Source organism: Fusarium mangiferae, assembly GCF_900044065.1.
Source record: "Fusarium mangiferae strain MRC7560 genome assembly, contig: FMAN_scaffold022, whole genome shotgun sequence".
NCBI classification, from domain to species: Eukaryota; Fungi; Ascomycota; class Sordariomycetes; order Hypocreales; family Nectriaceae; genus Fusarium; species Fusarium mangiferae.
In genome coordinates this window covers 24143-50424 of record NW_024573942.1, presented here as the reverse complement: position 1 = coordinate 50424, position 26282 = coordinate 24143, and the positions used below count along the sequence as shown (strand labels likewise).

The window sequence follows — 26282 nt, the reverse complement described above, 5'->3', positions numbered from 1 at the left end:
AGTCTATCTGTGAGTAAATACATGTCTGTCTTAATTGGTGAACGCGTTGGTTTCTAGGCTTGCAGGCTGTAGCCCTGGCCGCGGCACCCAATACCATATCTAGATGAAGTGAGCTCCAGATACCTATAAATAAGGGGCATACATCTAGTGCCATGCCTTTCACTATTGTTCGTTGTATATATTATTAGAATCACGAAGCCACGACCTTGTCCTAGATATGGACAGCACTACAAGCGGTACACAATCAGGACAAAGTGAGGATATAACACCATTTACCTTAACTTGCTTGAATTTAACATTTCCAGTGGATCAGCCTAATGAAACGGAAGTAGTTACTTCTAACGAAATCAAGACGAATGACGATGTGTATAAACCAATGGAGGGGGGGACCAAGTCCAAGTGAAAGTTGAGGGCAGTTACATAGAAATCCTGTTAATCTGAATTCATCGGCACAACAATTGAAATAAAGAAAAGGTTGCTCTTCGTTGACAGTACAGTGCCTTGTTGAAGAAGTAACCCTCGGTCTGCCCTCCAGGCGATCCTATCTTCAAATTTTGAGATGCTGAGCTCTGAGCTACTTAACACAACGTACGAGCAGTGATCGAGTTGTGTGGTCGGTATCATTATCTGTAAGCGCTGGGACTCAACGCGGTAATGGCCGCGATGTCGGAGGTAGGCCTTTTGCCTTAGGATATCAGTCTGGCTTAGGATCCCGGCGTGCACCTTTCCACTTAGTCTTGTATGAATATGTTTACCTCAGAAAATAATGCGTACCAAATCATCAATGACTTGATTGGCCACAGGTAAGTGGAATTCCTCGGACCACTCATACTGGTGTATGCGAGTGTTATGTCTCTCGATCCTGTTGCAAACTTCCTGCCGTCTGTGGGCCAGTGATGCTTTTCGCTGCAGGTCTAGTGACAAATCAAATGTAGTATAGCCATCAATGTGTATGCCAACAATAGCTGGAAACAATTTATCGAGATGTAAGGCGCTATCCAAGTCAGAGTCATCTTCGTTCGAGGTAAGCAGCTGTTGTGATGGTCGTGACGATGTCGCATCAAGTTTGCAATGTGGAGTCCGGAAGTCACCCAAAGTACCGAGAAGGCTAGGTGGACATTGCCGAGTTCTATAGTTCTCTTTGAATCGATCTAAATCTTGCTGCGTTAAAGTCCGCGTCTTGAGGGCGTTCTGAATAACCTGCAAGCTATATTGAGGTCGAATGAGCTGGATCAGAAAGGGAACGTAGAAGGCCAGAGAGGCTTGCTCCTCGGCTGTAGGCCTGAACGAAACTTCTGGGAGGCTACTTAAAAACTCGTCGAAAGTCCTTGATGTCCATTTACGGAGCTTCGTTAAAGGTATATCTAAGAAAAAAGATAAGTAATGCCAGTAATCAGGAGAGATGGTATGTACGAACCCCAGATGACCAAAAGTTCAAAGGCGCGGTGTTCCAATCTGAAGTAGAGACGATCAAGCATCTTTATCAGGTTCAGCACCGCAGCTCTGTCTTTACGGTAGGTGATCGAACTCATGCGGCTGCTATAAGTCTTGCCGTACTTTAAGTTATCTTCATCTTGCCCTCTGTCCAGATCAACCACTGCAATAGCAATAACGATAACCTTTTCCCAGTTTTTCAGCTCTCTCTTATCCCAACTTTCCAATCTCTGCAATTTGTTCATCAAGGCCGAGGGGGTCGCCAGTCCACATGCTAGCCTGCAGCTTCGCCATTGCTGTTCTGTTGTCGGTATCGTGAATTCAGACTGCTGACGATCCCTACTTGAAGACGGATCTAAAGGATTTTCAATCACAATATTTAATTCATCCTCTATTGAGGGAGTTTCTGGTATCCAAGGATCCATCAGAACGTGTGTGTGTATGAGATGAGTGGTTCTACATTCTCGACGTTGAGATTATGCGGCACCAGGTGACGCTAGGCCGAATTTGTCTACTCTGAGATCGCCTAATATAGGCTAGTAGCGAAGATCCAAAACTAATGATGATTCGTTATCGATTGGTAAGACCCATATAAAGTTATGGTGCAGCACTGGCTCAGGGAAAGCAAAACACCATCCTTAAGTGGGTGGATCGCCAGCAAATTGTATAACTCAGTCATCAACGATCATGTATTCCGCCCCTCCCAACCCCCACATTCGCCATCCCTGTCCTGCCGCGGTTGGTTTGTTTCGAACTCTGTCATGCATCGAGGGCTGCTCTTTCATCCCGACTTGGCTTTCGCGGATTTTCCTCATCCAAAGGATATCGCCTTCCTCAACTTTGACATGGCTTTCTCTTCGCTGCTCCTTTGGGAACTGTAAGGCTTTTTGTTAGCGCCTACATTTATAAAGTCTGGCTATACAAACCACGGCATGTTGCGGCTGGGACATTATGCTCGGAGTACTTAAGTAATGGAAGTGGAAACAGAGATGCAAACTACACTATTCGAAACGAAGTGAAAACATGTCTAATATTTAAAGTAAGCTGGCCATTATCAACTGTGAGAAGAGGAAACAAGGAAACCAATAGACATGCTCTATGTCGCCAGGGCCTAGCATGATATTATTTATTTGAGGTGCTACTTGACTATCCCACGGTAGCATGGATAGCAAGATGGTGTGAGAAAGTTTTGTTGAGATTTTCTATTGGAGAAGCAACACCAAGGACGTGGCCTCTACCCCTGAGGAGCGGAAATGCATAACTTCCCCACCACCTTTTGTAAGTCAACAGGCCAACACCAGCAGTCTGATTGCGTCAACGACTGCATTGCAGGGATTGAATTCTCAAGGACATTTGCTGCTTGATCAGTGTATTGTCCCCTTTCGTTCTCTTGGTGCGTACTTTGCGTTAGATGTCATACGGAAGTTTTATAGTTGCTGCCCCAAGACCTTCAGCTCTGTGCTTAGACAAAAGGGTCAGGATCTAGCGTCCCTCTTCAGAGATGTGAAAGATAAGACCTCTTAGGTACGGATGGGGACAAGGCATGTATCATGCAAGGGTGAGGGGTTAGGTTGTAGTGCAGTCACTCCTCACTTCCTCTCCATCATCTCGTATTTGGACATTCAGGTATCACCAAATCGGGCTAGGAAACTATGAGGCGAGATGCGTTCTCTTATCGGGCAGCATGGGGTTTATCCTGCTTGGATGGCTTTGGTACAGTAGCGTGAAATGCAGGGTGATTCTCCAGCCTTGTTGTTTCTCACAAAACCTTGACTATGCTGGGTTGTCCCTAGCACGGATGTCATGGAATGCCGAATCCAGATCGATGCATATGGGAATGTAGCACACCGCATGGACCGGTTGCAGTCACGTCTTCTAAACTCGACTGATCGACCAACAGATCAGTGTTACTGCTTTTTCACTGGACAAAGAAGAATGGGCTTGCAGTGTTGAAGCAGGTAAAACAAGTATCTCACTATGGCCACAGGCATGCCTGTTGCGTACAACACCCCGCGAATAGAGAACTACCTAGATCCCTAAATACTAAAAACGAAAGGAAACCAACCACACCCTCATTCTTCTGCCGCCCCGTAGGCAAGGTCGGAACGGCCAAAAGACCTAATGACTTAAATGCAGCAAGACCCTGCCTTGTCAGCAGGAGTACAGCCACATCACAATGGGTTCAATCTTCGAGAAAGCGTCTTCCGCAGAGCTACGTGCATTGTGCCAAGCTGTTTCTTTGTCAGCAGCCCTCGACGTAGATCTGCCGTTTTCAAAGATCGTCGAATATGCAGAAGACGACATTTCCCAAGCAACACGGCGTCTAGTCGATTTATACAACGAATCCATTGGTGTACACGAGTCGCTTGATTCCCCTGATCAAGTGATTACTTCGCTTGCAGCAATCGACCAACGTATTTCTCTGGTTGAGACATACCCTTCGTGCCTTCTTAAAAATATCCAAAACTCTCCCAAGATCTCGACCATCGAGTACATCGACAAGGTTGGCCAATACTTGGGCCCATGTAGGTCCAAAGAGACCAACGACAATACATACACATTGAGAAGGGTTGTTATTACGGCGGCGATCCATGGAGAGCTGGGTTTTCGGTTGCCAAACGAGTTCCCAACTGTGCAGAGTATCGACAAATTTATCAGCTTACTCCAAGGCACTGAGATTACCATCCACAAGTGGTATACCTGCGTCAGTATCTTCCATGATCACTGGGATGAGTTCTCACAATGAGCAGAATCCAGACTGCAAAATCGAGTTCCGTGAATCAAGGGCATTAAGTCGCGAGGGTCACTTTCCATTTGAAGTCACCCCTCCTGAGTTATCCAAGCCATGCCCGGACTGTACATGCCGGCGCTCGTTTCCCCCTTTCAAGCAGTGTTTGTTCACACGTGGACCATCATATAGCTGGCGCAAAGATGGAACTGGCATTTTCCAGCTATGTGACTACAAAATCAAACTAAATGATCCCAGGCTCCGTACTGGAGTGCGGTTTCAGGAGAATGAAGGGCCATGGAAAAGTTACCTTCGCTGGAAAAACAATCGCATCGGAAGTTATCAGACAAGAATGTCATCTCAGAATGGCGATTTTGATTAGATCCAGGGATCATAATCATCTTCAACACAGTAGCAAATAGTTATTTTCTATGGTCTTCCCTCCCTCCACGTCAGTGAAGCACCTTCAATAGGTATAGCTAGAAATTACAACTTTGAGGTGGAATCTGTTCACAAAAGTGGCATGTCACTCTGGAGTACGTGTCTGCAGGGACCATGAACTCAGCATTGATGCAGCATACTAGTCAACAAACCAACATTGGATATTCTGGCGGTTTTTGCGCTAATCTTCTGCTCCGACGGACTTGGTAACCTGAAACCCCATAGCTTTGGCTGATGCCTCGCTCCGTCGAATTGGAGTATTTAAAGCCCTCGTCTTTTTCTTTCTGATAGCCGCATGCTTGAATCGTATCCTCTGGGTTGCAGCGGCTTGCTTCCTCTTATGCTTCCCAGTCCGTCGATCAAGTGAAGGGCTTAAAGTATGTTCTGCTGTTTGTTGTTCAACTCGTGTAGTGGCTCTTTGGTTGGTTACTGAATCGTGTAGGGATGGATCTGGGATCCAAGCATGTATTTTCTCGGCGGCAGCACCGATCATCGTGGACTGCGGCAGCTTGGTGTTTCCTTTTTTCGCCTCGATTCGGCGCCATTCGTTGGCGAAAAACTGTTCTTTGCCCTTCCAGAATGCTATATCATCCGTCGTTAAAGTGCCGTCCTTCATGACTGGGTCTTACAAGCCACGGAATAGCAGCTCGTCCTGGCGGAGGATCGCAATGCCTTAAGGTCCCTGGCGATAAAGGGAGGACATGCTAGACGCGACCGTGGACGTGTAGCGTCGTAACCGATGAGTAGGATCTCTGAAAGCCGAGTCACTGTCTGCATCGCTATCCCAGACTTGGGTGGATGCAGCGATCCCGGAGCAGGAAGAATGGAAATCCATTTTTTGGAGCTTGAATACCGTTCTCCGCATTGAAAGTGGTGATAGCTGACGATTGATGTCGCGTAGCATGGGAAAGTAGCTGTAATCACGAGACTACTGCACAAACGACACGTTTTGATTGGCTGAGCTCAGTGTCTCGAGACTTGACTCTTACTTTGCCAATCCAGGTAAGGCTTGTTACAGCTACTGCATAAGTACATATACTGCATTTAGCTACCCTCGAATGCCTCTAGCGCAGGCGCCTGCTAATGGACTATGATTGGTCTCAGATCATCGCCAACCCACTAATTCCTTGGTACCTACCCTATTGGATTTACACCTATCGTTTTATCATGCATTGGGTTTTTGTACAGCACACCATATTTATCACCCACCCTACACCAACACTAATACCATACCCAATGATCCATGGTGACTTTCTCCTGTAAAAATTCTTTCTTCGCACGCACTGTTAGTGCGGTGCTAAGAGCGGGATTTTCCGCAGGCCACGCGACCACACAAAAACTGCGGGGACGCTATCGGCTCCCTAACAGCAGTTTTCAGAGAAGGAATTTTGGAGAGCTCGCCTTCTCTGGCAACACCTTTGTCGGATCTAATGGCGGCACCTCAGAACCAGAACGCCTTAGATATCGGAGGGCGATGCCCCGGGCATTCGTAACGACATCCTCCCGATCAACGACGCCGATTGCGATGGGTTTTTCTCCTTTGAAGGCAAGCCGCACCGTCGGCCTCTGATTCCTTCCCGAGGTTTTTCCCTGCCGCCGCGACATTCGACTACGAGCTACAACTTGGTTACTGGGGATTGTGGACTGCGTCAGCAGATGTAGTGATGCGCGAGAGAATTCTGGTCGGTGGAAAAAGTTCGACAGTATATTGCCCCCGAACCCGCTGACGGGTGACGGGCTTGGGAAACACACAGCACTTTTTGTGCCATTGGTATGCTGGATGGTGAAGGAAGCGGGGTTTCCCTATACCTAGCTAGCTCAGCACGTCTTTTGCTCCAGTAGGAGATTTGGCTGCGTTACAGCCACCCAGACGAAAAATACACAAACAAACAAACAAAAACAATGATCCATGGTGTGTCTGATGGATATGCATCTGCACTTACGCGCCCAACGTTGCTCCTCAGACTAGTTTGGTGACTCTCGTTCTTCGTATAAGTAGCATCCATTGTCTCATCTAGGCCTGTCATTTAGAGAATAGAATAACATCATTTTACACCATGTCGTGGACCATCTTCACCATCTCCGCTCCTCGCGAGATCCTCACTCTATCACATAACATAGAGTACCTCTCTTCTATGGAGATGGAATTTGCCCCAGAGGAGCCCGGTATTGACTTGGAGCACTATAGTGAAAGCGTTACACCTGCCCCCCGTCATTTCAGGCAATGCTCGTCCTTCGCTTCACGACAGCGCACAAACCGAAAAGTCCCAGTGTAGGCTTCATTTTTGGCACCGACAGAGAGAAGTGCGATGTTCTGCTCACGACTACCAGAAACACAGGAATCAGTGGCAAGCAGTTCGTCACTACCTTCCAGACGACGACAGGCGCTGTTATCATTAGAAACCTTTCCAAACAAAGGACGAAAATCAAGGAGCAAGGTGACAAGCCCACCCAACTCAGATCTCAGAAGGTTCTTTTTGGGACGAATGTCACGTCGATCTATCTTCCCGGCTTAGAGCTGAGCATATCTAAGCCTTGGCAAGATGGCGAATATTCCACTGTGTACAGCGATTATCTCGCAAGGCTTGCATTAGTTGAGCCAGATATCAATGCCCTCCGCCTGCAATCATCTGCCGCAACAGGCTCCTCAGCAGCCTCCGTCCTGAATATGTATACTCGAACCACAACGAGACTCGGACAGGGATCATCTGGTGTCGTTTACCAAGGAATGCATCGACAAAGTGGCGAACTTGTCGCTATCAAAGTTTATGGAAAGCGTACTAAAGAAGCGAAAACGGAGGGCAATATCCTCAATTTGCTCCATCATGAAAGCCCTACCTGACTTGAAACATTTGAATACAGCACCTGACTTTCTGTCTCATCCACAGGTGCACATAATCGAGTTATATTGTCAGACTGATGGCGACGACGGGCCTGAACTTGTTATGGAATATGCCCCATTGGGGAACCTTGAGGAGCAATGTCAAGTACAAAGATTTTGGGACCGAGATGGCCGGTCAATTATCCGCCAGACTCTCGAAGGCCTTTCATTTATTCATGTGAAAGATATCATCCATCGGGATTTGAAACCGACCAACATCCTTATTATGACTCGCCAGCCGATACTTATCAAACTTGCTGACTTCACCGCGTCAACAACAAAAGACGTTCCGAGTTCTTACTGTGGCACTCCAAAATACATGGTACCCGAAATCCCAAACGGATCTTATAATTTTAAAATCGATATATGGTCCGTTGGTGTTATTGGGACAGAGCTTTGGATAGGTTTGCCTGAGGGTGATCCAGTGGAATGGCGCAATCTGGCAGAACTCGTCCGCGACAACAGGGCTCTGACCTCCGAAGATCAAAGCTATTTCAGCTGGCTTCTAGAGCCTGACTGCGGAAAACGCCCAACAGCCGAACTCTGTTTAGGCCACAATTTTATCCATGGCGAACCTACACATGTCAAGCTGCCTTTGTTCGATGACAGGCATGGCGACCAGACAACTTGGTGCAGCACGAAGGAATGGCCTGAAGGCACAGTTGTGGTAGCGTCTGCTGCCATGACTAGCTCCGTTCCTTCCACGGCCAGAGCTGGGGTGGATGTCTGGGTTGAAGAGACAAGTGGCGTTGAACAGAGCGCCAATGCAACGTCTTTCATGAATGAGCAGGATATTGAACGCTGGGTCACCGCGTCGAGGCATCAGCCCTCCCTAGCTTCCTCTCGCCAAATACCTGAATGGGTGGATTGGGAGTCAGGAAATTATAAATGTTGGGCTCCCAATGTCTCGCTCCCTTCTACACAAGACCCTGCAGCTAGCTTTGCGAGTGAATCTACAAATCGCAGAGTAAGCCTTAACCCCAAAAAGAAGAAGCTTCGCCGTGTGCAGAAGACCAGACCAGGAAAAATACCCAAGTCTTTTGACTATATAAAATTCTTCTTCTGGAGAAATTGCTGGATTGCATACAACAAACAGGAAGACACTATCAACGTCGCTCATGTGCTGAAGGCTATGAACATTGAAAAAAGAGAAGTTTTGTGGACAGCAAAATGGAAACAAACGCTAGGGAAGAGAACTGTCTTGAACAAAGGGAATTCTTCAGCCCTCAGTACAAATGTTCCGTTTGACGATGCAGTCCTTGTTTGCAACGCATACCATGTTGGGAAACATTTTGTTGGGGCATTCCAAGAATGGTGCACTCGTTCAGCTTTGCCTCGTTTCTCAGGGTTGGAAAGTTTTTCGATTGTTTAATAGCAGTGTCAGGTAACCAAAGGTCATTGTCTCCCCACAAGCTAACCTAGTCGATAACTATGACATCCTCTTCACATGGTTCGTCATCTCTCGTGCTCAGTCTGTTCAACTGCCTCCTTTTCGCGTCCCTTCCAGTATCCGTCTGCCGCTTGCGCTTTCCGCATTCCGTCACACTCTCAATCCTGCCTTCATCTAGTGCTAGAATTAAAAGCTCAGCCCCCTTCACCCTGAGCTCTCTCGCCTCATATTTGTGATCCTCGTTGGTAACAATAGGCCGGTTCATCATTCGACGGCGCGCGTGTTCAGTCACCATTAGCCCACAGCTGGTGCCATCGACTTGTCGTATACACTGCTACTCCCTATTAGCCTGAGGAAGACTGTGGAAGGCCGGGACGGTCTACCTTCTCAATATAGTTGAGATGAGGAAACTCCTTTTGGCACGCGCTCTGCATTACAGTCAGTCTCAACATCGTGCCACGGGGAACCTAGTTGCAAACCTGTAAAGCAGAATGTTTTTGACAAAACGAGTCATAATGGTAGATATACCCTGTCCTTTCGTTGATCTCGAGGAGGGTGAAATGGTTATTGGTGAGCAAAAGCGGGAACAACCCGACCACAGGGCCATTCTCCTCGTATTCTTCAGCCCACATCTTCATTTGTCTGTTCGCTTTCTGGAATGGTCGAGGTAGAAGATCAACGCGTTCCTCTTGCCGATGAGTAGGGATGTAAATGCCAGTATTGACACACGGAATTCTGTGCGATAAATGCAGACAGGCAGTGACGATGCCGCTGCTTAGCCAAGTTTTGTCACTAAGAGATTTCAGGCTTTCGGTGCTAAACTTGAAATCGATTCCTTTGATGACAAGTTCGTTGCTGTGGACCCGGTCTCGAAATTGCGTGTATATGTCATTGTGAAGCCCTGTACCACTGCGAGGCAAAGGAGGAATTGCAAAGGCTAAATCTTTGGCCATTAAGCGCTCGCGGAGGATAGTGAGGTTTGTCTTGCCAGTTTCTATCAAGAGATCCATCTGTTCATCGAGGAAACGGAGCAGAGCTGCCTTCTCGGGATCGCTTGGGAGCCCCACGGCCAACTCATCGAGTTCTGACTGGGTAGATTTTGCGAGGTTCTTAAGGACGTTAGCTCAGTTCATCTGCTTCATGCGGCAACAAGATAGGCTTGCCACACATCCTTAAACAGTATTCCACAACCGAACTTAGCACTGAGGTAGAGCCACTTTCGTCCTCTAGCAAGGCCGGTATTAAGCCTTTTGCGGCTTCGTTCCCAATGCTTCCTGTTGCTTTCATCTTTGCTCCCCAATTTGCGCCTAATAACCCTCGCCGTTACTGCCTGAGCTGCGTCTTGCGCAGTATATCCGCAGTGCATCTCGTTTCCAAGTAGTTGTACTTGAGATGAGTGCCAACCAGTAAAATCCGTGATTGAAAAGGCAGAGAAAAGCGAACCCTTATATCGTGATCCTTTCCCAGAATCCATGAGTGAAACGTATTGCGAGCCGTCAGACCATGAAGTATCATGCTGTTGATCCTGGTTCAGCGTATTACTGTGATCTAATCGACGCTTGATCGATTCCAACACGGTCTTATGTGTTTCTAGGGCCAAGTCATCGAAACTAAACCTTTCAAGCATCGCATAGGTTTCATGATAGAAGTCGCCGATTGTCTGGTTGATGAGATGGTGGCAGTATGAACTACTGGGAGTCATTAGAGAGGGCTCAGGTGTTGGTTCTGTCATGCTGTCCAAGAGTTTGCCCTCACTGAGCAGACTCTGGGGGTCCGGTGAGGTAGCAGCTTAGGTGTTAGGGATTGGAACCCTGCGTAGCGATTATCCAAAATATGTTCACCTCCGCCATCGACAACGATAACTTCTTGATCGGCGGACGAGAAGCCAACCTGTGTGATAGGCGGAGTAATGGACTGGAGCCCTTGGCAATAACTCTCCAGGTCAGGCGTACTTCGGCCATCGCCAGCAGGAGCCTCTTGTTCGGAAGCCTGGCCTTCTCCTAGGATGTCTAAATCAGGTCCACTCTCACTAGCGACAACGGCAACTTCTTGGTCGGCGGACGACAAGCAACATTGTGTGATAGGTGAAGTAATGGACCTTCGGTAACAAATGCCCGGGCCAGGCTCGCTTCTGCTGTCGACGTTGTGAGCCTCCTGCTCAAAAGCATGACCTTGCCCAAGTAGTGCGTTGCAGGTATTTAGGAGAGCTTGTGTGAAGGTTCTGACTCGCTGATGTTCTTCGATAGAGTACCTGGATAGCGCTGTATTTATCTCTCCGTCGAGCACTTCACCTTCATGGTTAATTTCGATGATTTTTTTGATAATAAAGTCAAGCTCATAGTGTATAGACCGCGCAGGAGACGCAGGGGGATGAAGAAAGGCATCGAGGCCATTGTGTAGACTCCAGTGAATCGAGGCAGGCTGTTGTTCAGGAAAGGTAGGTGAAGAATCAGAAAGGACTTGGGTCTGAACGCAGGGGGATGGTAAGCTTTATACTTCCCGATCCTTGTCTCGTCTAGCCACGACACCGTGACTGATATGAAAAGCATGAGAGCCTGAGATCAACTCAACCAACAGGAAGTCACTGCCATTGCTCTTGACTTCCTAGGGAGTCATACTGGGAATTGGTCCTGTCCCCTGGGACCTACAAGAGTCTTGACAAACTTGTCCCGAGGCATTCATAATAGCTGCATGCCCTCCTGGGAGCCAATAATCCTCGATCGACTGCCCTGGGTACAGCCAGGGCCACTACCTTGAGGCTTTGTGATGGCTGTATGACCTTTCGACTAGCTCCGTAACGAATGTGCGGCCCTCAGGAAGCCAATGGCAGCTTCGATTGACCTTAAGCGATGCATCCTGGCAGATGCGCGACGACTGTACGAGACCGACATCATGACGGAAGAAGAACTGCTCTGTCTCATGATATCGCACGGCATGCTTACTACATACATTTGAAGGGATAATAGGCTGCTTGATGATTCAGAAGAGCAATCAAGCTGACTTAATTGTAGTATACAAGTCGATAGATTCTTCAAGGTCCTCCGAGTTGACCACATTGCTGAGAATCTGTTCCCAGTTTGTGACTGGCTGGATCAACCTGTTCAGCAGGTCGAGAAAGAGTTTTCCAGCAATGGCAAGTTTGTGCGCAAATGAATCATCCATTAGACTGTGAAAAGCTGCAAGATGGTCGTCTCTGAGCGTGTGCCAGCTCTTATTGGTAACACCAAAACCATCCTTGGAACTTACAAGCTTGTTGCCCAATATTTTAGACCCTAGCAGAATGAGTGGATGAAGTCCTTCATAGGATCCGCACACTATGATCCAATTCCGTCCTTCTTGAAGATGATGATTGATGTTGTTGATCCCAAGCTGTCTTGCTCGGCGGTCAAGGTCACTAGGACTCGCAGCCTTGCGATTTTGACTCTTCGTTTGCCTATCAACTACCCGGGCCAGGCATAACTGGGCGTGTCGGACAAGATAGCTTGCTAAGATTGACTGCCCAACCTTTTCCTTCAAGTACATGATTTGCCGATCGATAGTGACCTCTCCCTGATTGTCATCATAGGTCTCGGATTGTCTCTTGTGTAAAAGCTCATAGGTTAATGATGATAGTTGGTTCATAGCAACTTTACTTCGAATGGACGCAGCCCTCAAGACGACGTCCACCTGCGTAACCGACAAGTAGGTCTTATTAAGATATGGAATGTTGCAATGTGGATCAGCCGTTTTAGCCCTATCGATATCATCCTGTAGCCGCTTAAGTACCTCGGTGCAAGCACGTGTTGCTTTTGGAGGTTGAGCAGGATGCGGGTGTTGCCTCTTGCTCGGTAGAGGCTTTCGCACAGGCTCGACGAGCTCCGGAGGAGCGGGAACAAGAGAGTTGCCATAATTCTCAGACACTCCGCATTTGCAACAGCAGGACGCCTTTTCGGGTGAGAACTCTTCATCATCATGTAAATAATTTACGGATCGTGCAGCACAGGCGCCGTAATTGATGATTTGGTGTGGTTGCCCTGGCAATGTCCTAAAGGCTTCTCCGCGTCCAATGATCTCAATTGAGAAGTCAATTCCCTCCTCCTCAAGTCGTGAAGGTGCAAGAAGAACCGATTCATGCCCGTATCTCTGATTGCATGTACCGCAGCTGAAGCTCTGCTCAAAGAAATCCTCAAATTTAGAGATATGGTGATTTGCAACAACTAACCATAACTTGAACCCAGGTCCGGCATAGACCTCGTTGTAGGATCGGAAGCCATGATAAACGGATCCTTCTCGGTATGTCCTGTCCTCACAATGCATTCGCTGAGCAGAAAGATTGAAGCCAATATGATGATACTCGGAGTGCAGATCCTGAAGAGCCTGGTCGTTCGTGATACGTGAACCAGGGTCAAGTGGTTTGAGAGAGGGAAACTTGACATGACCAGTAATATAGGGCACATTGCTACTAGGGGGGCTAGCAACAACGTCCTCAAAAATTTGACTGGCCTCTTCAAAGGTCGGTCTCCTCACTCTGGTCGAAAATTCAGACCAGTCGAGAACAGGCCTTTCGCTTGATGAGTGCGCTTTCAAGAAACCCTTGCCTTTTGGCCCACGCTTATATTTGATGCTTGTGTATTGCCAGCCACTATCGTGTATATCAATATGCTGTTGCATTTCGGCCAGGCTGATATCATTCAATGCTACTGTCATTTTTTGTGGAGCATCTTTTGTTTGCAATTCTGTAAGCTTCGAGACCAGCCCCGTCATCATTTCCTCAGCCGATATTGTTGCCTCTGAGGAGCTGCACGGTGTCGGGCAGTAAGGTGGCGTCGAACCCAGCGTGTCTGGCTTTCGGGAGTCTTGTATATGGGTGAGATCGTCGCTCTCCGCAGGGAAGCCCGAAGTCCAACCTTCAGAGTCCGGGGTAGATACTGGACTTGACGGCTGTATCTTATCAACAACATTCGTGCTGCGCTGGCGTTGTAGTGTTGGACGGTGGGACGTCGTTGTATGCTCGTCTTGTAGATTGAAATCGAAACTAAGAGGCGGCCGGTATCGCGTATCGGGAGTCAACTGGGGCTCAAGGTTGGTCGGTACATCTTGACTCCGGCATCGTGATGTCGATGACGTCCCCGCTTTTGCAGGTTCAACTTCCAGTCTATGTGATGGATCGATCTGAGTGTTGCTGGCAATCCCTGACACGATGTGACCGAGCCGCTTGATAGATTTTTCGACGTCATCAAGCTTACTCTGGATCTGTGTCCATGGCTGATTTTCGTGGTTATCCTCACTACTACCATCATAGCTTACTGGACGCGTCGATGGCGATTGCGAAACGATTTGGGCATCAAGGTCAGCCCGAATCGAGGAGACCTCCGCACCCAATTCTTCCAGTTTCTTGAGAAGTGACTGGGTGAGAAGCGAGTGGTCGGCAAACATATTGGTGGTTCGAATACTGGCTTTGTGGAAGGTTAGAAATTACCGCGTGATGATGAGTGGTGTGCTTCGGTATTATGTCAGCAAAGAAGTTCAACTTGATTGCTGACATAATGGCAGTGGCCACCTATAAGTTAACGTGCATGATAAGCGAGTGCTCCCGACAAGCGAGTGCTCCAAGAATCCCTCAATCTACACTATCACTTTTCAATTAGATATTTCTCAATGACCCAATATGCTAGAGTCTCTAAATGAAGCTAAGATTATTCTTTGCCCTTCATATTGATCGCTTTGCTTTAAGTCGCCGCCGGCAAGGCATTCTTTCAAAGCGTGAAACTCTCACAAAGTCACGGTTATTCTCTGATCAGGAATAGGGTACGATAGTCCAATACCTCCTTGACCTAGATTCGCGAGGTTTTCCCTCGCGACTATCATATGTGGAAGATATCGCGAATTCTTTACGTGCCAACCGCGGCGCGCCACCTGTCGGCAAGCGATGGGCACATAACTTCATCAAGCGACCACCAGAGCTAAGGACACGTCGGTATCGCAGATATGACTATCAAAGAGCTAAATGCGAAGATCTGACTATTATTCGTGGCTGATTTCGGCTTGTAGAGAATACGATCGCGAAATATGGTATCCGATCAAATGATATCTGGAACTTTGATGAGACCGGCTTTATGATGGGCATAATTGAGCCCGGAACAGTCGTCACAGGCTCCCATAGGCAAGGATTACCAAAGCAAGTACAGCCTGGAAATCGCGAATGGATTCCTGTGATCGAGGGGATCAACGCGGAAGGTCAATCGATCCCGCCGTTTATCATTGGTGCAGGTAAAGATTACCTTGCCACCTGGTACGAAGAATGCGACCTCCCTGGCGATTGGGTTATTGCATTAAGCGAGAATGGATAGACTAATAACAATCTGGGTCTCGAGTGGCTAAAGCACTTTAATCGGGCTACAGCTAAACGGGCGAACAGTCGCTATCGACTCTTGATCCTTGATGGTCATGAAAGTCACCATTCCGTCGAATTCGAGGGATACTGCAAGGAGAACAAGATTATCACGCTCTGTATGCCTGCTCATGCCTCTCGTCTACTTCAGCCTCTTGATGTAGGGTGCTTTGGATCGCTGAAAAAGGCCTATAGTCGAGAAATAGAGCATCTGATCAGATGTTTTATAACCCATATCACCAAGACCGAGTTCCTTCCTGCCTCTCATACCGCCCACCAGGCTGCGATTACAGAAAGCAATATCAAAGGAGGCTTTAGAGGAGCTAGGCTTGCTCCCTTTGACCCAGAACATGTCATCTCAAAGCTTGATGTACAGCTACGGACTCCAACGCCTCCCGTCGAGGTCACAATACCATCGACCCTTAGACTTCAAGGACCCCAAAGACAGTAGTAGAAGCCCAATCGCATTCTAAATATCTGCAAGGAAGGATCAGAACACATAAAAGCAGCTCCCCTGAGTCAATAATTCAAGCCGTCAAGTAYTTTGAGAAGTCAACAAYTAATCTTATGGATCAGATGGCCTTACTATATAAGAGGAATCAGCAACTTGAACAGCAGAATAAGACAGTAGGGCGGCGCCAGGGGGGAAGAAGGACTACGGTACGGAAGGAAGGTGCTTTAACTATAACGGAACCATCACAAGTACTCGATCAAATAGATATTGATGCGCAGGTGACAGCTGAATCCTCAAGAGGTATTCAAGGAAGGTCCCGAGTATCAAAGCCTCGGCAATGTAGTATTTGCGGAAATACTGGGCATACTACAAGGACCTATCAAGAGTCAATTGAGGTCAATAGGGAATAGTCTAGCAATTAATTTTGATTGATCAGATAGGTTGTAGTGTTTTAATTCCTCTTTCTGAGTCCTCAAGTGTAGATTGGTGGAGCACTCGCTTATCATGCACGTTACTATGTAGTTTTGAGAAATTGAAAAAATTCGAGTCTTGTTGTTAAACCATTCCCTTTGAAGGTCTCTCTCATGTGTCTTCTACGGACAAGCTGATCAGAGTCCTGAGGCAGATTGTCCGAGGCATTTGCATAGCTGGCCTGAAAGTCTAGAATGCCAATCCATTCACCAAAAAAAGCTTTCGTAATGTCAGCTTGAATGGAAACAGGTTCTGGGTTTCTTCTTGGCTTATACTGGCGAAAAAGCTGTGGGTAGAAAGCCGAAAACTTGAGCGACCGCAGCGTTCTGATAGTTAGCTTAGCCTTCTTATGCCTCATGGAACGCGCTCTAACTTCAGGATTAATCTTGAGCTTTTCCATGATTTTAGCATTACTGAACCCGAGCACATAGGCAGCTTGACAGAGCCGCGCAACTTCTTCGTTATCCACGAAGGCTATCATACCAACTCCCTTGGTATCTTGGGGAGGGGCCTCAGTACTTAAGCGTGGAAAGTTCCTCCAGGCTACCAGAAATAGCTGGAGAAACGCGAGCTCTGGTGAAGGTCCGTCCTTGATCTTGTAGAATTGACCTTCGGCTACCTCATAGAACCCTCCTAGAGCCTTCCAGTCCTTCCTCAAATTCTCGAATAAACTCTGTGTTGCTTGGCCAACCGGTGCAAGGCGCTTTTGCATTCGCCTGCGCATTGGCTTCATTTCAACAAGTCTTTCAATGATCTTTGCTGGAATTGTGAGATATCGCATATTTTCGCCAAATGTGCGTATGCTGGGGATTGTGCAATCCAACGACAGAATATTTCTTTTTGAAGTGACTCTGTCAAGCTTCTTCTTAATATGAGGGAATGGTTCCATATCTTTAAACCCCTCTTCGATATTGCCACGATCTAAAGTGCTCCATGCAGGCGCCTCGTAGCGCAAGCGTTCCACGGGTTTGGATGTCGATCAAGTGTCTGAGGTGTTCAAGTTGTTTGAAGATGGCGGTCCATGTTCGACTGATGTGATTCCAATACTTACTAATAAGGTCGTCACAGTGCGCTGTGAGATGTTTGGCCCAGTTTCCTAGGAGAAATTCATCCCATAGGCCAGCAAATGGGAGAACATTTCCCATCGCCGCCATAATCTGTCGGTGACCAAGTAACGAAGCGAGATGCTTTCGTTTACCTTCTTGAAGATGCTCTAGCCACAGATCTGCAAGTCCCAGCCGGCTTGTACCCATATGCCGACTGACTTTTTGATAAATTTCACCGTCAGTGTATCTTTGTGAAACTATAAACATGGTTAGTGATGTTCTGCTGTGAAAGCGTTGTGGCTTACGGGGTCGGATACAGAATACTTGTACCGTGCACTCAAAATTAGACCCTAGAGAAGCTATAGCCCTATCCAAGCACGTCTGGCCGAGCAGGCAGTGTACAGTCGTGGTATGATTCAGACATGGCGGCTGTTCCAGCCCCAAGGTCTCATGGAACTGAACATGGGAAGTGCCAATAGAACGAAGCATATCGTCCAGTGTCTCGGGATTTACTATACCAGTGATCTTCTTATGGATAAGAAAATCCTCAAAATCGGGGATGTCTACCTGTTGGGAAAACCGTGAAGGGCATTCTGCAAACCCTGCGGAGGTCAAGAGTGACAGTGGCACCTTCATTACCCCTCAAGGTACTCATGTAGTGAAGCCATAGTGAATAGATTGGGACATGGAAACTTTGCCTGGTGTTAGCAATGAGGGACGTTTATTAGACATGATAATAACAAATTATAAGTTGAAGTCATTAAATCAGATTATCACTGCTTAGTTTTAGGCTCGCTATCACAGTCTGGGGGTCTAGGTCTAAGAGTTGACAGGTCTTATTAATAAGCAGTGCCCTGCCACAAGGCGACTCATACCCGCACAGCCGGCTGTGCGAACAAGTCAGAACAGGGATTAATGTCAGATTAGGAGAATGAAATGATCGCTTGTACCTAGGTAAAACCTCGGCAAGATGCCGGAAGTTGAGGGATTTAGATACAGAATTTCCCCTCTTCTAGAAGAAAGACAATACACAAGCTTTCGAACATGAGTTCCCCCTGCCACAATCAAGCTCAGGAACTTTTCCTGAATAATCCCTTAGTAACCAAACCACTTATGGCCTGCCATTTTCTTCAGTTACGATCTAGCGCCCCAGGGCTTCCTGGGCTATACTTGCTGGAAAACCATGCAGTGTATCAATTTCTTCACGATTTAGGAGCAACGAAACCATATCTGATCATGACAATTGGAGGCACTTCCAAGCGACGTTGGTTGGCAGACTATGCGTTTGGTCCGCTCCTACCTGTTGCAGCTGCAATCTGCCTTTCGACAAGATTCAGAGCCTCAACCCAGGTCTCTCTGTCAGATGAGAGATATAAAAGGTTCACACCCTGCAGACATCCCATGGTACGGACAAATCAATAAGACAAACTTTTTTTTTACCATCACTGTAAGCTGCTTGCGATTGGGACTGAACATTTCGGCGAAAAGAAATTCACTAATATCGCCCAGACAAATCGAAAGGTACCTGAAGATGTGCGAGCTCATACATCCACGCGCCAAACATGTGTGCGGCCACGAGGTTGAGCAGGTGTCGTACGTGAACAGGTGCGCTGCAGCTGTGCAGAGGGGCGCTGATTGCCCTAACCCAAAGGATAATTGGAACATGGTCATCTAAGAAAGATAAATGCCCTAACTGTGTTGCCCGGGGGTAATCATTCTGGGGAACGAGGGGCTCGGTTAGTGGGCTTAGTGGGCCTTGTTGGGGCACTGGTGGCTTGTGCTCCATCTGACAATTACCAACCTTCACTGTACCTACAACGATATTTTCTCCTTCTCGTTCAAACGTCCTGTCAGTACTTTCATTAATATGATCGCGCATCTGCGATTGCCCTTCTCGCTAGCTAGTGATCATGTTATTGCATCAGGTGCCGCCGGCCATGTGCTTGCCATCAGCCAGCGTATCGTGCTAAAGTGCCCAACAACATTTGACAACCCCGCTCCTTCGCAGGAGGTTGACATGAAGGAAAATATTGAGAAAATGAAGAATGAGGAACGAATCTACTCTTTATTGCGAGAGAAACCCCACCCCCATATTCTCATAAGTCCTCTTTATATTCCCCAGGGTATCTTTCTCCATAGACAAGCTATGACACTCAACGATCGACTTGAAGAGTGTTCTAGCAAGCCATTACCGGAACAGATACAGGAGCGGTGGATCAGACAACTCTCGAGCGCTTTGACTTGGCTAGAAAACCTTGGACTGATTCATGGGGACCTTCGCCCTACAAACATCTTTCTTGCTGCCCGCGGTGACGAGGGCGATATCCAACTGGGGGATTTTGACTGCGCGGTTGAGAAGGGATCCCAGCTACTTGCCTCAAGCGAACCGTTTTGCAAAGTACTCAAGAACTACGAATTGCCAGAAGGGAGTGCCATCACCGAACAATTCTCTCTTGGTTCCTGCATTTACACGATTCGATTTCAGAGAATTCCTTGGCATGATCTCGACCCACCAACACGAGTTCAGAAGATCATGAACGGTGAACTCCCAGAGTCGTCTTCAGACGCTCTCTTTGGGGGATTGATGTCCAGGTGCTGGATCGGTGACTTTGAATCCGTATACTCAGTTGACCAGGAGATCATACGGCTGCTACAAAATAAGAGGGGACTTCAAGCGGTTGAAACAATGCTAAGCTCAATGAACCCTGACTTGATCTCAACATTGGAGCAAGAATGTATCGAGTTTCTGAAGAAGAAGAACAGGGCGATCTAAGGGGGAAGCAGAGATCTATATCTAAGAAGTCGTGATAGTCTAATAGAGTACCATCTTCTCTCTGGGAGCGATGGGTTAAACCCTTGCGGGTCAAGACAGACGTGAAATTGCCCCTGTCAAATGGATTCGCTAATGCAGCGTTAGAAGAGTTCAAAAGGAAGTATTTGTGCAGGCTCCTGACTAGCAAACCCAGTTAGAGACAGCCATTCAAAGAAGCAGGTATCAACTAGGAGCTACTCGAAAAGGTACTGAGCTCACCATATAAGCATCGCATCGCTCTAAGAGCGCGAGGACTTATGGTCTTATATGCACTCGTGTTCTTCATACCAACAGGCATAGGAGGCTGCAGAGTTCACCAGTCTTGCTACTTCAATAATATAGACCGCACATATCGGGCTTAGATTTCACGGCAGCAACTCGGTACATACCTCCAGATAGCCTCCCGCATGCGGCCAGATAGCAGTTGCAGATCAGTTTAATTCTTGGCCTTATTTAAGCTGGTATCTGAGGATACCTCTGAGGGATGGAAGCGGGCCGAAGCTGAGGCATGCGCATAGGCTGAAGTGGAGTATTTCCGCCAGGCTTTCAAGTTTTGGATCAATAATGATGCACCGTAAGTAAAGCGCCCTTAGATACTGGATAGTCGTAAAAGACTAACTATCTTCTCTGGGTTAGGAAAATGCACGACCTTGCGGTCTTTGACGTAATCGGGACCAAATTCAGAATCCTCCACGTAACTAACCACCCACAGATACCGACAATGGAGGAGGTGCCGCCAGACTCCTTATTCAACTTTAAGAAAGCTCGGCAATGGTCATACCACAAACCGTCGTGGAGATATTGTCATGCTATGAAGCCCTATCTGGATCATGCGCGGTCGGAGCTAAGATTTGGTGACGTTGAGGTTGATGACATCAGCGACGATGACAAGCCCCTGGACAGCAAGGCTAGGCGGTCGCCCCTCGATACGCGGACTATGGAGGACAGGCCAGCTATTATGGCGGCGTTGTGCTGGGCACGTCAATTGGCGGACGTGCATGGCGACCAGGAGACAGAGGAATTAGTGCAGCCAGACCTGTATCTCTGGCCATAAGCTATTGTGCGGAATGTTCAGTTTGCAGAGTACAAGTTCACTTTTGGGTTTGAGTGACAGCAGCATCACAGCGCAACCTGACCCTGTTGGCCCACGCAGAGCCTCTCCAACGTCATCTGACTGACTCAACACATTCATTTCGTTAGACATGCCAGGAACAAACATTCCCTACAATAGAACTGAGAACAAAGTATTGATACGTGGCAAATATGATTTTCTCCTTCTTTATTTACATGCAATTCTCCCAAGGGACTCCTTACCCCCGTTGACTTTCACAACTTCGGCCCCAGTAATCTTTGCTGAAACTATCGAGGCACCTGACTCCCAAATCCCTTGAAGAATGAAATGATGACATCCTCACTGCTTATGCCAACACTGCTACCTGAGACACTGAAGAGAAGCTGGCAAAGTCTAGCGACATCTTCAACACTATTCATAGTCAATACAAAGTATAGAAATAATAGGGAAGATAAAACATACTGTAGATAAGGTAGGTGAATGGGAAGTGCTGTAAAACTGGCCATATTGAGCACCTCTCGGACTCCACAGGAGTTTGCCAACTTTGAAAGCATCCGCAAGTGGTCTCCTTGGCGCCGGGTGGCCAAGTGACTATAGAGTATGCCGAAATCTGGAACGCAGTCTACTAGCTCTTTATAATCTCGCATCTGGAAAGCATGCCACCTTAGGCGTGCTGCGGCGTGCCTTTCTGCAAACCCCCTATATTCTCTCATTCGAATCAGGCTGCAATCGAAGGGGGTAATATAGAAATACGTATATGAGTCCAAGCTCCTTTTTTGTTGAAGAACCTCGTTTAGGAACAATATCTCCGACGTGATGAAGTTTAGGAACTCAAGTACGTGCATCGGTTCCTTGTCCCAGAGAGCTTCAATCAAAGGGCGCGCCGCCGACAATACACTCAGTTGAGATTTAATATGCCCCAGGATCCGGTCCCCTTTGGTGACCAGTGGATTGCATGAACCCAAAATGAGCAAGTAAATGGATGTTGCAACATGCTCGAGCAACTCCATACTGGCTTTCAAACTTAAGTTGGGCATTCTGCTCACAAAGCTGTCGAATTCTCCGAGGGTTCCATGAAGGTATATCAACACAGAAATTATTTCATTGTTCGACTGCAGGCTCAAAATATATCGACGTTGATCATCACGCTTATGACGGAGTCTCTGAAACAAGTCCATGATTGATCAGAAGAATGGTTGATAAGGGTGATTCGAGTTGGATAATTTGCCTCTCTCTGGGAAGGACCTTGGCTTTAATAGTCCAAAGATGGAGAAAGGCGAACCAAGATTCTTCCCAAGAATGCCTTACCGCTGCCTTGAGCTTGCATCAGAGCAGGGATGGAACACCCTTGCACAGCGACTTCCCAGGAAGTCGAGAATCTTGTGACGTGTCACGCAGTATCTACGTACCTAGGTAAGCAAACGGTGTAATGTCAAATGTTCTTTTGTGTTTACCAGCTCAGGGGTGAATTTATAGTGGTAAAAGCGTATGAAAGGTAGTAACTACACGTATTCATCTCAGGCAGAGAGTCAAAGTGCTCTTAACTTCAGAAATCACATTTCAAGAGGTGAAAATGAATGGCGAAATCAATTAACTCGAACTCAAGTTACATTTCCATACGCAACACGATAATTCTACTGGAAGACAGAAACAGCGCAAGCATGTAAAAGAGAAGCCCTCCTGTGATGAATAGAACGCCCCCAAACTTGTATATATTCACACTCGCAATCCAAGTGTGAAAGTCATGCCGCCATGACCCAGAGGGAGGAGCACACGAGCGATCAGTAGATCGTGAGCTTTCTCGAGACCGGGAGCGAGACCTGGAGTGAGAGAGAGAGCGACGGCGACACCGACCACGAGTGATAGACCGCCCTGCAGGCGATGCTGGGGATGGCAATGGCTGTTGAAACAGAGGGGCGATGGGAGGTGGTGACACCACAGGGCCAAAGAACAATGGATTGTTTGTGTGGTGTTCGGCATAAGATAGAGCAATTGGCGCAATATGAACCACTTGTTCAATCACGAATGCTTCGCCTCGTTCACCTCCCAGTAAACCAATGCAGAGCACCAGAATAGCATCAACGTTGCTATCGTTGATTTCCTCCAACGGGATGTTGAACCGCCCGACCTTATTCACATGTCGAAGGATGTCCTGCTTGCTGCGATCGACAGGATGAGATGGAATCTCGCGAAGGATCTTGAAAGGGTTTCCCTTTCGAGTCATGATCTTGCTGGCGATCTCGAAATGGCCTTGTAATGCGTATCTGGTACTGGACCAGGGCATGATAGCCATACTCATTTGGCTGAAGAGTCGATCTCGAAGATTAGCAGTGAACTGCTGTGGACCAAACTTTTCTAGTTGAGTTCGACAGAATGTCATTTCAGAGGGTGTGAGCCAGGGTGTCCGCCGGGTTCCGTACAAGAGTGATAGAAAAGAGCATAGTATAGGTAGGAAATCGGCATCTCCGTTCTCCTTGTTGAGGTTGAACGCTTGAATAGGTTTGATTGCCATGATGATGGTTCCAAGTTCAGGTGCTCGTGGGGTGAGAGTCTGAGGATGAACAGAGGGAAGCCACGAGTCGAGAAACGGGACACCTTTTAGTCGGCGAGCAGTGCTCACCGTTAGCAAGAAGGCACGGACACCTCCAGGTTGTTGTATCCTAGGGCAATGAATTCCGAGACCCCTCTGGCCTTCCTGTCATGTAGGTGTCGATCTCGACCCTGGTCTTCCAGCAACCTCGAATGAAGGACTTCGATACAGTTTGGACGCCGCACTCCCCCACCATCTTCGAAATTCGAGGTCTCATATCTCGGGGGTATGCAGGCTCAAAGCCGGTCGCATCTGTTATCTCTTTTCCCATGTAGAATGTGGCTTGCGAGAGCACTCACGCCTAGCACGCTACCGATATGGAATAAATTGCGCTTTATGACAGCATAATATTGTACCATATCTAAGATACAAAGGCCATGGAATGCTTTATGTCCGTAAGGCCGTCTTTGAGCACCACCCAGTTCTGCCTTCTCCCCCCATAATAACCCAGTAGCCAATTTCCCTGCCAAGTGAGTGCCAAAATGACATTAGTGTCATTCTCATCAGGATACAATGACAAAAAGTCACTCGCGAACTTGAGGTCATATCCTTCCTCTCTCAGTATCCTCCCGAAGTGATTGACAGTGACTGGGACAGTCCAAAGTGCTATCGGTAGCGTGGAGCCGTCTGCCAGCGGAAGTTCTAAGCATCGGCAGTCAGTGCCATGTATAGAACTCAATTGGCCTAACTTTCTTGTAAGCGCTTTCAAACATATCAGTGTTGCCTGCTTACTGAATACTTGGTATACTTCGTCAATTACAACTGTTACCGCCGTAGGGGGTGCTGTCTCGTTTATGTGCTCCCGCCAGGTCGCTGTTCTTGTTGTGAGTAGGTTCTCAGACATGAGGCCATTAAATGCTCACATAACTCTTTAGCAAAGACACCGCTAGGTGGTGAATTTGGGGCCATTGCCGGGATTTGAGAAACTGGGTGAATTTGTGTCCATCATTTAATTTGAATCCATCTACTAGGTACATATATATAGCTCAACTATGACGTCCCCCCTTCTCAATGCTAATCACTCTTCGAAAGGCAGCGCGGCAGCCCGTTCACATTCGGGGACAGGACTAAAAACTAGCATATTGCTAAATAGATCAGTAACGGATGCTCATGATAGCAAGAATAATACATACAGTGACAATCGTGATGTGGGTGCTGCAGTCTCCAGCTCAGACCTCACTTGGAAGGCTTGTAAGTCGGGATCGCAATCGGGCACAAACTTTGCAAAGCTCTCCAGACCCCTTACAAAGCGCCAGTAGAATCCAGTTTCCACTTTTTGGCTCTCGACAATTCTGTACTGATTGGCTACAAACCGATCTTTGATGGTATATTCCCAACTCTTTTGTGCCTCCATGACCTTGATGGTCTCCGCGAGACTGCCCAACCCCTGAAAGAGCTTCAGCTGCAAGGTAAAGTACTTCAGCTCGACAGTGGATGGGTGTGTCCTATGATTTCGTTTAGCTGGGCTTGAAAGCAAACAGGAGACGCACTCACCCGCATAGCTTGTCAACATCCTTTCGACTCATTGGCAGTTCGTCATCTTCATATTCAAGCCAATAATTCTCGATGAGAGGAGTAACAGGGGCGTCATCATCCTCATCTTCAAGCGAATCAGTCTCGGTCAGAGGGGTAACAGGGACGTCGCCATCTTCATCTTCAAGCCAATAAGTCTCGATGAGAGGAGTAACAGGGGCGTTATCATCCTCATCTTCAAGCGAATCAGTCTCGGTCAGAGGGGTAACAGGGACGTCGCCATCGATCACAGGGGTAACAAGCGGTGTGATGGGAAGTGCGTGGTCACGAAAGTCCATTGTGCTTTGGGGTTACTTCAATTGTCAAGGAGGTTGAAAGAAGATGTAAGTCGACAGCAAGGCAACTGCATATGCAGATGCCTGACGGCCATGGTATTTGTATTCGATGATGCCTGTAGGCCTGTATTCACGCATATGATAACTCATTATAGGGCAGGGTCTAGACATCGACTCATGTCTCAACTCATTGGGTCATGATCAATTGACTATGGCCAAAGTGTGATAAGAAGAGATCAACATGAACTATACCAAGCTGGGCGATCCAGGTATCGCTCATTTGAGACTAGCTTCCCACGCCATCCGCGGCGCTTGAACTCCTTCTTCACCCCAGCCCCTCCTTCTCCTCCTGCAAGCTCGTATGAGGATGAACCCTTGCCACTCTTAATACCATTTCTGATTAGTTACTGTACGATTCAGTTTATGCAAATGTCTTACATTTCATGATCCGGGTCACAGTTCGGGCAATATTCTCTGCTCACAATACGTTCAGGTGACTTGCAGAGGATAGGCAAGGAGCAACGCTCAATGGACGTCTCGGTAGTAAGCAAACGAGAACATATAATGCAGATGAGGCGGGTAACTATTTGCTTGCACATGTTGCTGTAGGCTGTCGATTTCGTTGCTGTTATAGGTCATATTCTCAAGCTGTCAACACACGGTTTATATGAGAACGAGACGACATACAAGCACATCCATAGACCAGGGTATCAGCTTAAGTACGTACATTACGGTCTCCCTGCAAGGACAACATTACGTCCCCCTGCAAGGACAACATTACGTCC

General features: G+C 47.5%; 13 protein-coding genes across 13 annotated transcripts; 5 read left to right on the top strand and 8 right to left on the bottom strand.

Moving 5' to 3' along the window:
- Window positions 1–756: 756 nt before the first annotated feature.
- FMAN_14219 (uncharacterized protein) lies at window positions 757–1728 on the bottom strand (the record flags this gene model as incomplete). Its single annotated transcript, XM_041825535.1, has 3 exons — window positions 757–1364; window positions 1418–1581; window positions 1655–1728. 3 exons carry the CDS (start codon window positions 1726–1728, stop codon window positions 757–759), a joined length of 846 nt encoding a protein of 281 aa, XP_041690905.1.
- A 1882-nt stretch (window positions 1729–3610) lies between these two features.
- On the top strand, window positions 3611–4544 carry FMAN_14220 (uncharacterized protein; the record flags this gene model as incomplete). The annotated part of the gene is made up of 2 exons (XM_041825533.1): window positions 3611–4138; window positions 4185–4544. 2 exons carry the CDS (start codon window positions 3611–3613, stop codon window positions 4542–4544), a joined length of 888 nt encoding a protein of 295 aa, XP_041690904.1.
- A 240-nt stretch (window positions 4545–4784) lies between these two features.
- FMAN_14221 (uncharacterized protein) lies at window positions 4785–5219 on the bottom strand (the record flags this gene model as incomplete). Its single annotated transcript, XM_041825532.1, has 1 exon — window positions 4785–5219. The coding sequence occupies one exon, from the start codon at window positions 5217–5219 to the stop codon at window positions 4785–4787; it is 435 nt and encodes a 144-aa protein (XP_041690903.1).
- A 1441-nt stretch (window positions 5220–6660) lies between these two features.
- FMAN_14222 (uncharacterized protein) lies at window positions 6661–8856 on the top strand (the record flags this gene model as incomplete). The annotated part of the gene is made up of 3 exons (XM_041825531.1): window positions 6661–6875; window positions 6935–7380; window positions 7466–8856. 3 exons carry the CDS (start codon window positions 6661–6663, stop codon window positions 8854–8856), a joined length of 2052 nt encoding a protein of 683 aa, XP_041690902.1.
- A 46-nt stretch (window positions 8857–8902) lies between these two features.
- FMAN_14223 (uncharacterized protein) lies at window positions 8903–10606 on the bottom strand (the record flags this gene model as incomplete). Its single annotated transcript, XM_041825530.1, has 4 exons — window positions 8903–9205; window positions 9258–9302; window positions 9354–9983; window positions 10043–10606. 4 exons carry the CDS (start codon window positions 10604–10606, stop codon window positions 8903–8905), a joined length of 1542 nt encoding a protein of 513 aa, XP_041690901.1.
- Window positions 10607–11865: 1259 nt separating this feature from the next.
- FMAN_14224 (uncharacterized protein) lies at window positions 11866–14289 on the bottom strand (the record flags this gene model as incomplete). Its single annotated transcript, XM_041825529.1, has 1 exon — window positions 11866–14289. The coding sequence occupies one exon, from the start codon at window positions 14287–14289 to the stop codon at window positions 11866–11868; it is 2424 nt and encodes an 807-aa protein (XP_041690900.1).
- A 683-nt stretch (window positions 14290–14972) lies between these two features.
- On the top strand, window positions 14973–16108 carry FMAN_14225 (uncharacterized protein; the record flags this gene model as incomplete). The annotated part of the gene is made up of 3 exons (XM_041825528.1): window positions 14973–15145; window positions 15272–15647; window positions 15671–16108. The coding sequence occupies 3 exons, from the start codon at window positions 14973–14975 to the stop codon at window positions 16106–16108; spliced, it is 987 nt and encodes a 328-aa protein (XP_041690899.1).
- A 104-nt stretch (window positions 16109–16212) lies between these two features.
- FMAN_14226 (uncharacterized protein) lies at window positions 16213–17870 on the bottom strand (the record flags this gene model as incomplete). Its single annotated transcript, XM_041825527.1, has 4 exons — window positions 16213–17090; window positions 17221–17472; window positions 17521–17727; window positions 17783–17870. The coding sequence occupies 4 exons, from the start codon at window positions 17868–17870 to the stop codon at window positions 16213–16215; spliced, it is 1425 nt and encodes a 474-aa protein (XP_041690898.1).
- Window positions 17871–19082: 1212 nt separating this feature from the next.
- Window positions 19083–19988, top strand: FMAN_14227 (uncharacterized protein; the record flags this gene model as incomplete). The annotated part of the gene is made up of 1 exon (XM_041825526.1): window positions 19083–19988. One exon carries the CDS (start codon window positions 19083–19085, stop codon window positions 19986–19988), a length of 906 nt encoding a protein of 301 aa, XP_041690897.1.
- A 679-nt stretch (window positions 19989–20667) lies between these two features.
- FMAN_14228 (uncharacterized protein) lies at window positions 20668–21081 on the top strand (the record flags this gene model as incomplete). Its single annotated transcript, XM_041825525.1, has 2 exons — window positions 20668–20691; window positions 20740–21081. 2 exons carry the CDS (start codon window positions 20668–20670, stop codon window positions 21079–21081), a joined length of 366 nt encoding a protein of 121 aa, XP_041690896.1.
- A 305-nt stretch (window positions 21082–21386) lies between these two features.
- Window positions 21387–22277, bottom strand: FMAN_14229 (uncharacterized protein; the record flags this gene model as incomplete). The annotated part of the gene is made up of 2 exons (XM_041825524.1): window positions 21387–21510; window positions 21562–22277. 2 exons carry the CDS (start codon window positions 22275–22277, stop codon window positions 21387–21389), a joined length of 840 nt encoding a protein of 279 aa, XP_041690895.1.
- Window positions 22278–22705: 428 nt separating this feature from the next.
- FMAN_14230 (uncharacterized protein) lies at window positions 22706–23611 on the bottom strand (the record flags this gene model as incomplete). The annotated part of the gene is made up of 1 exon (XM_041825522.1): window positions 22706–23611. One exon carries the CDS (start codon window positions 23609–23611, stop codon window positions 22706–22708), a length of 906 nt encoding a protein of 301 aa, XP_041690894.1.
- Window positions 23612–24707: 1096 nt separating this feature from the next.
- On the bottom strand, window positions 24708–25500 carry FMAN_14231 (uncharacterized protein; the record flags this gene model as incomplete). The annotated part of the gene is made up of 3 exons (XM_041825521.1): window positions 24708–24774; window positions 24823–25134; window positions 25184–25500. 3 exons carry the CDS (start codon window positions 25498–25500, stop codon window positions 24708–24710), a joined length of 696 nt encoding a protein of 231 aa, XP_041690893.1.
- Between the last annotated feature and the right edge of the window lie 782 nt (window positions 25501–26282).